Genomic DNA, 12,330 nt, shown 5'->3' on the forward strand with positions numbered 1-12,330 from the left:
TTCTTAAGGTCAATACCAACTTCCAGAAAAGTTAGTTTGAAAGATTAGGAGTGTGCTTGTCATATTTTTCTTTTCCCCCATCTTTTATTGGGAAAGTTAATGATCGAAAATTGAAATAGAAGAAAGAGGAGAAAACCATAAAAGCCAAGGAACCTCTCCAGTTAACGAATGTACAAGCCGCTGGATTTCCAGTGCCAGTCTCAGTATCACTGATGTATCCCATAATATTTTTTCTGGTTTAAAAAGAAAATTTGAAAAGAGAGTTGTCAGATTGTCAAGTTACAGTAATTGAAAATTGTTCTTCCTTTCTGGTTTTTCCAAAGAAGTTTTACTCTGACCAGAAAATTTTGAGCGAAGTTCTTATCTCATGCTCTACTTTTTTTACTAGTTAAGATTAATTTCCTCCATTAATTTATCAGTTAAATTGGCCTAGATTCACTAATATAGAAGGCTCTTTTTTTTTTTTTTTTTTAATATCCGCTATCGATTTTTCTGACACTTCAGTTCTTATAGTTCTTTATCGTTTTATTAACATTAGTAAATTTTATATTAAATTTTCTAGCATGTTGAGTTTTTTTTTCTTCTCCTAATTTTGCTTTCTTAACTTGTGAAATTTTTATGTCTACATTTTTCTAAATACATACATGCGTGCATATGTGTACATATACAAATATATAAAAATTCAACAATTTAAAAAAAAAAATTATCATATTACTTCTCCAAATTTAGTACTTATTAAAGTTTGATTCATAATAGTTTGTTATTATAATTTGATACCTGATTTTTTTTATTCATTTAAAACTTTTAATTTTTTTTATTTCTTAAAAAAATTGAAATAGTTAAACTATATTTTATTATTTTAAAAATTAATTCGAAAAAAAAAATTTGATTAGTTAATTAAATTAATAAATTAATAACAATGTTATGTTTTTCACTGTTATTAATTTATTAATTACTCAAAAAATATTTGTTAAAATTATTTTTTAAAGCATCTATTTAATTACTCTAATTTTTTTTTTAATTTTTAGAATAAATAAAAACGTTAAAAATTAAATTATAATAACTCTTAAAATTCGAAAATTTTGATAATTTTATAAAAAAGAAAACCTACATATATCATATGTGAAAAAAACCAAATAACCATATATATATATATATATATATATATATATATTAGTAATCTGACTTTACCATATATGTGTGTGTATCCGTAAGTTACACAATTTAAACCATAATATAATGAGACCAAATGACCATATTTTGATTTAATCAAAGTTCATAAAATTAGATCATGATTACCATAATGCATACATCATGATGATATTAATGTTGTTAGGGTTTAGTAACAATTCATTAACTCTATTCTTGGTTTTTTTTTTTTTTTTCCAAATATTTTGTGTATTTTTTTTTAAATTTTTGTTATAATTAATTTGTATGAGTTATTTAATTAATAAAATATATAAATTTTTATCAAAAAAAAAATATCAAAACGAGGTAACTAACTTAAAATGTAATTAATTTTTTTATTTAAAAAAAAACTTAAAATCTAACTATGGAATATATATATATATATATATTATGTACTTGTTGGGATACAAAGATTTGTGGTCTAACTTTCGGCCCCCAAAGACAAATGGGGACACTGAGGCAGGAAAGAATGTGAACCGCACAAACTTTGAAGCACAAGGAGCCTCCTCCCTTTAATCATTGTTCCAGAACCCAAGGCCTTTTAATGAACCCACTGATATTACCCTAATCATTTCGAGATAGATTTGGTTTAAATTCACCACCCAACAAAAGTTTCCATCATTCGCTGCCAGACAAATCTTCAAAAAATTCGAACACTTCTTCTATACGAAATTTAAACATGTTCTGCAATCAAAATCACCTTGTCACTGTTCTTTGCCATGGAAAGCTCGGTCGCTTACTACACTAATTGATTTTTGAACAAACCCTTGATTTATATACATATTCATAAAGTTATATTATCAATTAGTGGGTGGTTCGTTAACATCAGTGTTCCACATAAATACAGGTGATTGCTTTTTTCAGTTGAGCTTTTTTACTTTTTGCTGCAACTACCTTCGCCTACGATTGGCTTCTTCTTCTTATATGAAAGAATAATCAAGAAGAAAAGTTGGGTGAGAAGCAAATTCCTGGAAATTGCTAGTACCAAAGTAAATATTCCTTTACCTTCTTAGATTTATTCCTTATAAAAAAGTTATGTTACTGACTACTACTTATACACGATGACAATCATCTGTGTTCCACATTCACAGGGTCTTCATATTATCGTCGAGGAAATTTGAAGATAATGGTCTCCACTTCTCCTTCAAAGGTGAGTATTAACTTATTAGGCTATGTCCGACTGCAGCTAAGTCAAACGGTTGATATTCTTTGTTTCTGAGATTTCTTTTCTTGAAAACTCTGAAGCAGGAAGTTCTGTCCATTGAAACATGCAAGGAAGCAGAGGCATCTCGGCGGGCCAAATGGTGGTACTCAACCTTCCACACTGTTACAGCCATGATAGGTGCAGGCGTTCTCAGCTTACCCTACGCTATGGCCTACTTGGGATGGTACATATATTTCTCAGCAAGTCGTAGCATATATACATATATATACATATCAGCTGGCTTATAAGAAGATAAATTCTGGTGTATGATTTTGTATACCAGGGGTCCAGGAATAATGGTTCTGGTGTTATCCTGGTGCATGACCTTGAACACAATGTGGCAAATGGTCCAACTCCATGAATGCATTCCCGGGACTCGTTTTGATCGGTATTTAGACTTGGGTCGACATGCTTTCGGTCCAAAACTAGGACCATTAATCGTTCTGCCTCAACAGCTGATTGTCCAGGTTGGATGTAACATCGTGTACATGGTGACGGGAGGGAAGTGTTTGAAGAAGTTCATGGAGATGGCTTGTACTAATTGCACCCAGTTGAGACAATCTTACTGGATCTTAATCTTCGGTGGCATCCATTTCTTCCTATCCCAGCTCCCTAATTTCAATTCTGTTGCTGGTGTTTCACTTGCAGCAGCAGTCATGTCTTTGAGGTCAATTTTCTTTTTCCTCTTCCTCTTACTCTTAACATAACTAGAAAACGACTTGATTGTTTATGTATCTAAAAATCATGGTGGGAATTTGCAGTTATTCGACAATAGCTTGGGTTGGTTGCTTGAGTAGAGGACGAATTGATAACGTGAGTTACGATTACAAGAAAACGAGTGGGGTGGATTCGATGTTTCGAGTGTTTAATGCACTGGGGCAAATTTCATTTGCATTCGCTGGCCATGCTGTGGCCTTAGAAATTCAGGCCACCATTCCATCGACTCCGGAGAAGCCATCGAAATTAGCAATGTGGAAAGGAGTGATTGGAGCTTATTTTATTAATGCAATCTGCTATTTCCCAGTAGCACTTATAGGCTACTGGGCGTTTGGACAAGATGTTGAAGATAATGTCATCATGGAACTCAAAAGACCTGAATGGCTCATTGCCTCTGCTAATCTAATGGTCGTCGTCCATGTCATTGGAAGCTACCAGGTATATCAATATATACATACAAAAATACACACATACATACATACATATGATCAATATGGATGTATTGAAAAATAAAGAATCTTTTTAACAGGTTTTTGCTATGCCGGTCTTTGCGTTGCTGGAAGGAATTATGGTAAAAAGATTCAGGTTTCCTCCAGGGTTTGCTCTCAGAGTCATTACTCGATCTGCTTATGTGGGTAAGATTCATTTTTTTTAATTTCTTCGAGAATTTACGTTGAAATACCTCAATATCATATGGTAAAACTATGCAATTGTTAAAATCTATATAAAATCATAAATCGCATATTATTAATAATCTCAATACGAGATTTTAGGACCTGATAGTTTGGTAAAAAAGTGTTTGGCACAGTAGTTTGCGATTATGTATATAAATATATGTATGCATAATTGCAACTTGATGATCACCTTTTCTAAAATTAATGACAAATCTACTTTGAGTTGCAGCAATTACGCTCTTCATTGCAGTCACTTTCCCTTTCTTTGGAGATCTTCTTGGTTTCTTTGGTGGCTTTGGTTTTGCACCCACTTCCTACTTTGTAAGCTCTTTTCATTTGTCTATACAGATATATGTATACATGTGTGTGTGTGTGTGTGTGTGTTGTTGAAGCTTTGGGTCCTCATTCTCAGTTATATCCATGTGCTGAACATTGTTGCAGCTCCCTAGCATAATGTGGCTGATTATCGTGAAACCAAGAAGATTCAGCGCTAACTGGTTCATCAACTGGGTAATCAGAATTATGTACTAATTACTCCACGTAATTATTGAAATATACAATAACACTTTCAAATTTTGCACATCAATTTCAGGCTTCCATATTCATTGGGGTGTTCATCATGTCTGCATCAACCATTGGCGGATTAAGAAATATCGTTGCAGATGCTTCCACATACAGTTTCTATACATAATTGTGAAAAATCATGATGTCCAGAGAGAGAGAGAGAGAGAGAGAGATTTTGATTGATGTAGCAAGACTAACTAGACTGCACTACGTTAATAATGTTTTTTTTTTTTTTTTGGTTATGTTTGAGCAATCAATCGTTTACATATGCATACATACATACATATATATATATATATATATAAAAGTATAATGTACATAATCCAAAGGCAATCCTAAAATGCTTTGTCTCTACCATTTTCTTTTTTAATGTATAAATAGTCACCGAGATGAATAAAGATTTAATTTGGGGTACTTCCCAAATCACTTAGCTTACGTACTAATTAATCGATTAGTTGTATCTTCTATCAAAGAAATTCAAGTGATTAATGAAATAAACTGAGATTTTTCTTTAGTAGATGGAACAAATTTAATAAAGCAAAAAGAAGATGGTGATCGATCAGGGCAGGACTTTAGAAAGTGGGAATTGAAATAAGAATTATGGAGACTTCAGTTTAATCACTTTTTTTAAAAGTAATCTGGAAACTGAAATTTCTCTTCAACTTCGAAGCATAATAATTGGACCCAAAAAAATTCCTTTCTTTTTTATTTTTATTTTATATATACTTATACGAATATGAATTTTGTATAACTTATAAACTTGGGGCTATTATACCATAGAGAAAGCTTCTCAGATTGTTTACATACATACATAGATATATATATATTAAATTCTGTTTTATGTTTATTTTATTATTAAATTATAATACTTTAATATATAATTATCTATTTTAATTTACATTTTGGATTAATTATATTACTAAATTTACAAATATCTTCAATTTCATGATTATATATTTGTATTATTTTTTATATTATCTTTTAATAGTTATAAAAATTATATTATGTATGTAGCACATTACATAAATATAGTTCTATTTAAAATACTACCACTTTATTATTCTGCCTTCAAATTTTTTAACACCAAATGCAAAGTATTTAACGTAACAACATACATTTGTTTTAACTTTTTATTGTTATTCATGCACTAAAGTATCGCTTTTGTGAAAGAGAAAAAAATAACATCTTCATTTGTTTGCGAGACCGATGATATACTTGGAATAAATTAGGTGAAAAATTATAACTAAATTTTGCATTGAAAATATCACGATTGCATATGTTACATGTCGTGTGTTTTTGCATAATATCTTATTTGAGTTTTAAAATAATATGAATACCTATTGAGTTTGTGAAATTTATTAAATTTTATCATGTTATTTTTCAGATAAGTAAAAAAAATCAGAACAATTACCAGACGAGTATAACTCGTGAAAATATTTTAGTTCATGTAAATTTTATTTATATTCTAGATATTACCGTCTTGTTTTATTAAATTCTATATTTTGAACTCATTTTCTGTATATATAAACATTATATATATTACGAGAAACGTTAGATTTTATGTTAAACTGTGTACATGCATGTTTTGTGGTCTCATAATAAAAGAATAGTCTGAGTAGAGTTGTGCCTCAAGGGACATTTTTTAAAATTTATTTAAAAATTAATTCATAATTTAATTAATAAGGCTAATCATTCTATTTAAAATATTAAAAATTGAGCTTTATATAGAATTAGAAAAATGAATTTAGACTCTCAACTTATGAAGTTTTAATAAATTTTGTTCAATTATCCTACTAATAACTTTTAAAATTAATTCTAAATTGCTTCAAAACAAAACAAAATTGACAAATTTCATGCACTTTGAAATTGAGCTTAATAATTTTTTTGGGTACCCAAAAAAATCTCAATTCCATATCAATTATTTATGAAAACTATGTTGATGGATAAATTATAATGAAGAAGTTTCGAGATACCTTGTAATACATTGTGTCCATAAGTTTATGCAAGTTAAATTCTAAAAGATTTTTTTTTAAATGAAATTTTAGTATTAATTAAATAAATTACCAACTTTTTTTAGTAAATACAAAATATAAATTTACATAAACCTCCAATGATGTGTGACAAGCAACATGTACACCACAATTATAGAAGGGGGATTTTTTTTGCGGTTCGAAGTCATGAGAAGAAAACGCACCGTTTAACTCGGAAGTACCAATTCCAGATAGAGTGCAAAAACGACGCCACTTCATTGCACTGGAGTCGTTTAAGGCCATAACCACCCATTTCTCTGTTTTTTTTTTTCTAATTTATTTTTTTAATAAAATATAAAAACTAGAGCCAGAGCCAGAGCCAGAGGCAGTATTGGTCGAGAGAGGGGAGACTTCGTTGTGATCCTGTGGTTGAAGAGAGAGATGGAAACTGCGATTTGTGGGAGACTTTCTCTCTCGCCCAGCACTGTCTTCAATCCCAAACCAGGTTCTTCTTCTTTCTTTGAATTTCTTCATTTGATGTGCTGTACGTTGTTCTTATTCAATTCAGTATTTAGGTGTTAATTATTTCATTCACTCCAAAAGGTTTTTTCAATGGAAACCTTCAAAGGTATTTCTTGGCGGCTTTTTATTTTGAATTCGAAGCTTTATGTTTGGATAAATTGATGGCTGTGTTAAATTCGTTTTTTGAATTCGTTGCAATTTTCCTTTGGTGAATAGGATTTACCTTTGCAGTATGATTAGGTTTTGCGCAATTATACCATTTATGTTAACGAGAAAAGCAAGATTAAAGGAAACAACAGGATAAATGCTGAATGATTTGAGTGGCAAAAACTGTTCGTGTTTGGACGCATTTCCTAGTTTATAGTGGTCTTTTTCTTGCTGAATAGTTCTGATATGTGAGTGAGGTTCAGTTTTAGTAATTTATTTTTTATTTTTTCAACTTACTTACTATTTAGGTCTGTTTAACTTGGTTTTGTCTCTTTTCTGGATAGCAAAGATCTTAACGATATCCCGTTTCTCTGAAGATCATATGTTGGTGGAACATTGCAATAGTTTGTCTAATTAGTTACTTGCAGTGATTTCTTTCTTCTAATTTAACTTCAGGAAACAATTCGTCCACATTGACGAGTGATTATTGGCTATTTTAGGTGGATTTATTCACAAAAATGGACAATCTATTTGGGTTATGTTGGTGATTCAGGGATTGTAAATGGTATAGGACGCTCAGGAATCTGAAGATGTGTTCATGATTAGTGTTTAAATTTATATCTGGAATAATTTCAAAATTTGGGTGAAATTCATTTGCATATTCACATTCTTTTAACTATAAGACTGTCAAAGTGCAACTAAAATGATAAAAATTGGGTTCATATGGAATTCCATACAGAATTGAAACAATATATTCCAAGTTCTATCAACTTTGATGGAGTTTGGAATATATTATTTTAATTCCACAAAAATTCTTTGCAAATCCACATTCTTTTAACTACAAGACTATCAAAGTGCAACTAAAATGATAAAAATGGGGTTCATACAGAATTCCATACAGAATTGAAGCAATATATTCCAAATTCTATCAACTTTGATGGTGTTTGGAATATATTATTTTAATTCTACATGAATTCTATATATGTGCGTGTGTGTGCTTTTTTTTTTATCCGAGTATATTACAAATTTTCATAATTATATTTAGTGTAGAACTTATTATAAACATAGCGTAAACTTGATCAATAGAAACTTCTATTAAGTTTGTCATAGATTGGGAAGATATTTAATTGGATAAGGTTTAAAGGTACAAACTTTTGTCTTCTACTAAGGCTCTGTGTGCTGTTCTCTTGTACCAGTCACAGCAAATACTATATGCTTTCAGAATGATCATCGGCTGAAGTAACAGTCCAGATGCTTTTGGTTAGATTAAGAGTCAAGATGCTTACTGGGAAATTGTATAGGACTTTGCAAAGATTTGGAGTATCTGTATGTCACGGGGTTTAGTTTGTCTATTGGAATATATAGTTGCAGTGGTGCATGAGAATCTTTGTTGTTTAAAAACTGCACGTTTACCCATTCGTCTTGTGTAGAATTCTGTAATTTCTTAAATCTGTATGAGGATATGCCAACCATGTGAACATACAATGAATGTTGTCATTTAGTTTTTTATATTTGTCTTTGTTGTCTCTATTGCCTAATTTATTTTTCGTTATCTATCACTAACCTTTTTATAGCATTAGATGCATGATTATTTATACCCTCTAATAATGGAGTTATTTTTCTTTTAAAAGGAGAGAAGCACTCTCCTTGTAAAGGACCATGCATCACTCGAGGTATTCTCATGGCTTTATCAGCGACAGGAGGAGGTAAAGGAGGGGGAGTGTTGGAAAGACCAGTGATAGAGAAAACTACTCCTGGCCGAGAATCTGAGTTTGATTTGAGGTATGTGCACAAATGCTTTTCATTTTTACTAATTCCATGTGGTAATATTAACATTTATATCAGTCATGTCAAACTAGTGTATTGCGAACTCACAAATTTATAATCTTCTCAAAATAAATTTATTTTTAATTCTGCAGTCTTTTGATATATATTTGGATTTGTGAATGTCAGTGGTTTGCAACGTATGCTGATTCTGGCTAAGTCTTAATATCACTAGTTCAAAGTAGGTCAAATTTGCATTTTAATCATAAATACTATAGCAATGTTTACAAAGATGTTGATCAGTGGCTAATAAGTGGAAATTTGATATTAATCCTCAATCTACTAGAAGTAGCAAAAAGGAAAAACTTTTACCTTATGATGAGCGTACCACTCCATATTTTTTCATTGTAAATTACACATCATAAAAACTTCTTCAGGAAATCGAGGAAAACTGCTCCACCTTACCGTGTTATTCTGCATAATGACAACTACAATAAAAGGGAATATGTTGTCCAGGTGCTGATGAAAGTCATTCCTGGGATGACACTCGACAATGCTGTCAATATAATGCAAGAAGCACACTACAATGGCTTGTCAGTGGTGATTATCTGTGCTCAGGCTGATGCTGAAGATCACTGCATGCAACTGAGGGGCAATGGACTTCTGAGTTCAATTGAACCCGCTAGTGGCGGGTGCTGAAACTTCAAAAAAAAGAAAAAAAAGAAAAAGAAAAGGTTTTCGAGGATCCTTGTGGCTATCATTGCTAAAAGCTTTCTTCTGAAAAGCGTTAGATGGTGTATATAAATCTGTAGTGCCAATATTTGTATGAGCTACTGTTGTCATCATGTGGTCAGGTAGTAATTTTGAATAAAAAGTAACTTATTGATACTATTGAGTAAAATAGTTGTTCGTTAAAATCTTTTTAATTAAAAATTGATCAGTATTTTGTAAAAATAGTTAGCAAAACTGCCGTCATTTGAGAAAAGTAATGACTGTGTGTTTAATAAAATTAACCTTTCAAGTTAAAATTATTTTTTAAGAGCTAAACGTTTTAATTTTTAACTTTAAGCTTATTAAGAGCATATTTTGGTTGTCGCCAAAAAAAATATATATGTTTTATTTATTTAATTATAAAAGTGCTTTTCTTTAATAGTAAAAGTTGAAGCGAAAGGCCAATGCAAACATTCTTGAAATAGTAGATCTGCCATTTTTATTGGCCTGGAGCTTATTTTGTCTCTGATAATTTTTATTATTATTTTTTTGGAATTGGCAGTTCTACTTTTTATTTAGAACATAAAATACCTCAGCTAAAAACAATTTTATGAAAGAACAATGTAGATTAAGAGATTGTTGGTTATTACCTATTTACTTATTATAAGTAGCTTTAAGCATGTTTTATTCAATCTCTCTCTACCTTTGGTAATATAAAAAGGGTGATTTTAAGAAAGAAAAAAATTTATCTAACAAAATTTATTTAAAATATGATTTTAATACTCATTCAAAATGGCTAAAATACCAAAATATCTTTCAAATTATTTAAAAATGCATAAAATAAAATTCCTTCAAAGTATTTTTTTTTTTTTTTTCTAATCAAAATTTCCATGAACTTTTAAGAAGCAGACAAAATTTCTCTTTTCTCTTAACATTATTTAACGTACTGATGTAATAATTGATGTGTCGAGTCACGTATGCATTAGTTTTAAATTTGCTAATATGACGTTCTTATTGATATACGCATAGACCTCAAGTCAGCATCATGTACCCAAGCTCCCGTCGCCTCCTCGTGGACTCTGCAAGCGTCATGCAACATAAAGTGAGATCTCTCCCTAAATAACCTCACGCAGTGAGCTAATCACCCCCTCAGTCCCTACACAATCAGATTTCTATGCGTCAACAACCCATAATATTAACAATCATACTTGGGTGGCGAGCCGAACACGTGAATATTTACGTTATTAGACAATTTTGTTAAGGTCTTGATGGTGTTTGTTAATTTTGCATTTGGTGTTGCCGCCACCAGATGCGGAGGCATGAAGAAGCAATTTACCGCTAGTGTTGGCGTTGAGGGGAGCAAGGAGTGCACAGTAATGACAACCGCATATAGGTGCGGCCCTGACTCCGATCGAGAAGCATCTTGTTTCTGACAATGGTGATGGGCTTGTAAAAGAGGTCTTGCAGGGCCCACTATCGCTGGTAATTGGGTCGACTACAGATATGGAGTGGTTGTCCAATGATGGTGAAGGTGCTGAGGTCTACCCTGTAGGTGATCATGGGGATGCAGGGCCCACCATCAAAAGGGGTTCGACGTAGGGAGATAAAAATGGTTTAAATCGAAAATTTGGACATTATTTCTCGCTCTGTCGACAAATTCAAAACTGATATATACGTGGCTTGACATGTCGTCTGCTACAGTAACTCATCTAAACAATATTATAAAAAATTGATGGAGATTGGAAATTGTGTATACTCTGTAAAAGTTGGGGAAAATTTTTGAATAAAAAAAGTCAAAATATTTTATTTCATCCGTAATTTCTATAAAATATTTAAACTACACTCTGATTTTTTTTTATTTAAATTAACTCTTAATTTTTAAAAATATGCAAATCACTCTCTTATAATTAAAAAAAAAAAATTAATGTCGTTAAACATCAGCATATTCATCAGCTATAATCTATATGGACACAATGTATATGACATGTGGATGCCGCGTAGTTGACGCATGGCCCCCATACTCAGACCCTCTCTCCTTCTCCTCCATCCACCTTAAATGGTATCACCAGCAAATCGTAAACGCTCACAGCAATGATGTAACAGCACCAAACACACTAGTTGCGATTATAATGGCAAGATGCATCTTGCTCAACCCACCATATTTGGACCCTAAAAGTTGTTCACAAAGCCCGTTATTCCTAGCAAAATCTGCAGAATAAAAATCCTTAAAGAAGGGTGGGTGGGTGGGTGTTCATAAGATCATCATCAACCACATAAAACTTCTTCAGCCTACCTAGATTGGGCAACTAAAATGGGACAGACCCAAGCAAATGATTTATAGACAAAATTAAGTTGTTCAAGAAAGAACATTTTGCTAGATCAGCTGAAATATTATCCAACAAACGGTTGTTGGACAAATCAAACATATATGAGCACAAATCGTATTAGATATGACGTTGGCAGAGATATCCAATGTGTGCATACTCTGATACTCTATTTCTCAAAGCTACAAACTAAATGTGATGTATATGATTCAATTGGAGGAGTACAGGGTGATGGAAGAAGAAAGAAGACAAAGCAAGAAATAATTATTAGCCTAATTTATTAATTAGCCAAAATACGTTTCCTATGGCATGGTGATGGATGAAGGTAGGGCACGAAGGAGGTAGGGTACGAAGCAAATTCCTGTGTCGGGGGTGGGATCATCGTAGAAGGCATGACACGGCATTACAAATGTATTTTTTTAGTTGGTCCATAGACAATGTGTTGATGATACGGCATCCATGTGCTATTTATTTAAATATGTTAGCAGACATTAATGGTTACTGTTAATGTACAAACTAAGCACATCCCTCAATTGATCAGTAGG

The 12,330-nt window shown here is 31.7% G+C and overlaps 2 protein-coding genes across 5 annotated transcripts; both read left to right on the forward strand.

Moving 5' to 3' along the window:
• Positions 1–1,716: 1,716 nt before the first annotated feature.
• Positions 1,717–4,773, forward strand: LOC110823914 (Transmembrane amino acid transporter family protein). 4 transcript variants are annotated; one of them, XM_022054411.2, is made up of 9 exons: positions 1,717–2,035; positions 2,280–2,338; positions 2,437–2,576; positions 2,676–3,059; positions 3,154–3,547; positions 3,639–3,744; positions 4,013–4,104; positions 4,225–4,293; positions 4,376–4,773. In XM_022054411.2, the coding sequence occupies exons 2-9, from the start codon at positions 2,315–2,317 to the stop codon at positions 4,472–4,474; spliced, it is 1,308 nt and encodes a 435-aa protein (XP_021910103.1). In that variant the 5' UTR covers positions 1,717–2,035; positions 2,280–2,314; the 3' UTR covers positions 4,475–4,773. The 4 variants fall into 4 exon arrangements, with proteins under 4 accessions (XP_021910103.1, XP_088069202.1, XP_088069200.1 ...); XM_088213076.1 differs by having other exon boundaries at positions 1,718–2,177; XM_088213074.1 differs by having other exon boundaries at positions 1,720–2,177; positions 2,434–2,576.
• Positions 4,774–6,655: 1,882 nt separating this feature from the next.
• Positions 6,656–9,636, forward strand: LOC110823944 (Ribosomal protein L12/ ATP-dependent Clp protease adaptor protein ClpS family protein). Its single transcript, XM_022054451.2, has 3 exons — positions 6,656–6,822; positions 8,618–8,768; positions 9,188–9,636. Exons 1-3 carry the CDS (start codon positions 6,759–6,761, stop codon positions 9,447–9,449), a joined length of 477 nt encoding a protein of 158 aa, XP_021910143.1. The 5' UTR covers positions 6,656–6,758; the 3' UTR covers positions 9,450–9,636.
• The last annotated feature ends 2,694 nt before the right edge of the window (positions 9,637–12,330 follow it).

Source organism: Carica papaya, chromosome 2 (genome assembly GCF_054855325.1).
Source record: "Carica papaya isolate Zhongbai chromosome 2, ASM5485532v1, whole genome shotgun sequence".
Classification (NCBI taxonomy): domain Eukaryota; kingdom Viridiplantae; phylum Streptophyta; class Magnoliopsida; order Brassicales; family Caricaceae; genus Carica; species Carica papaya.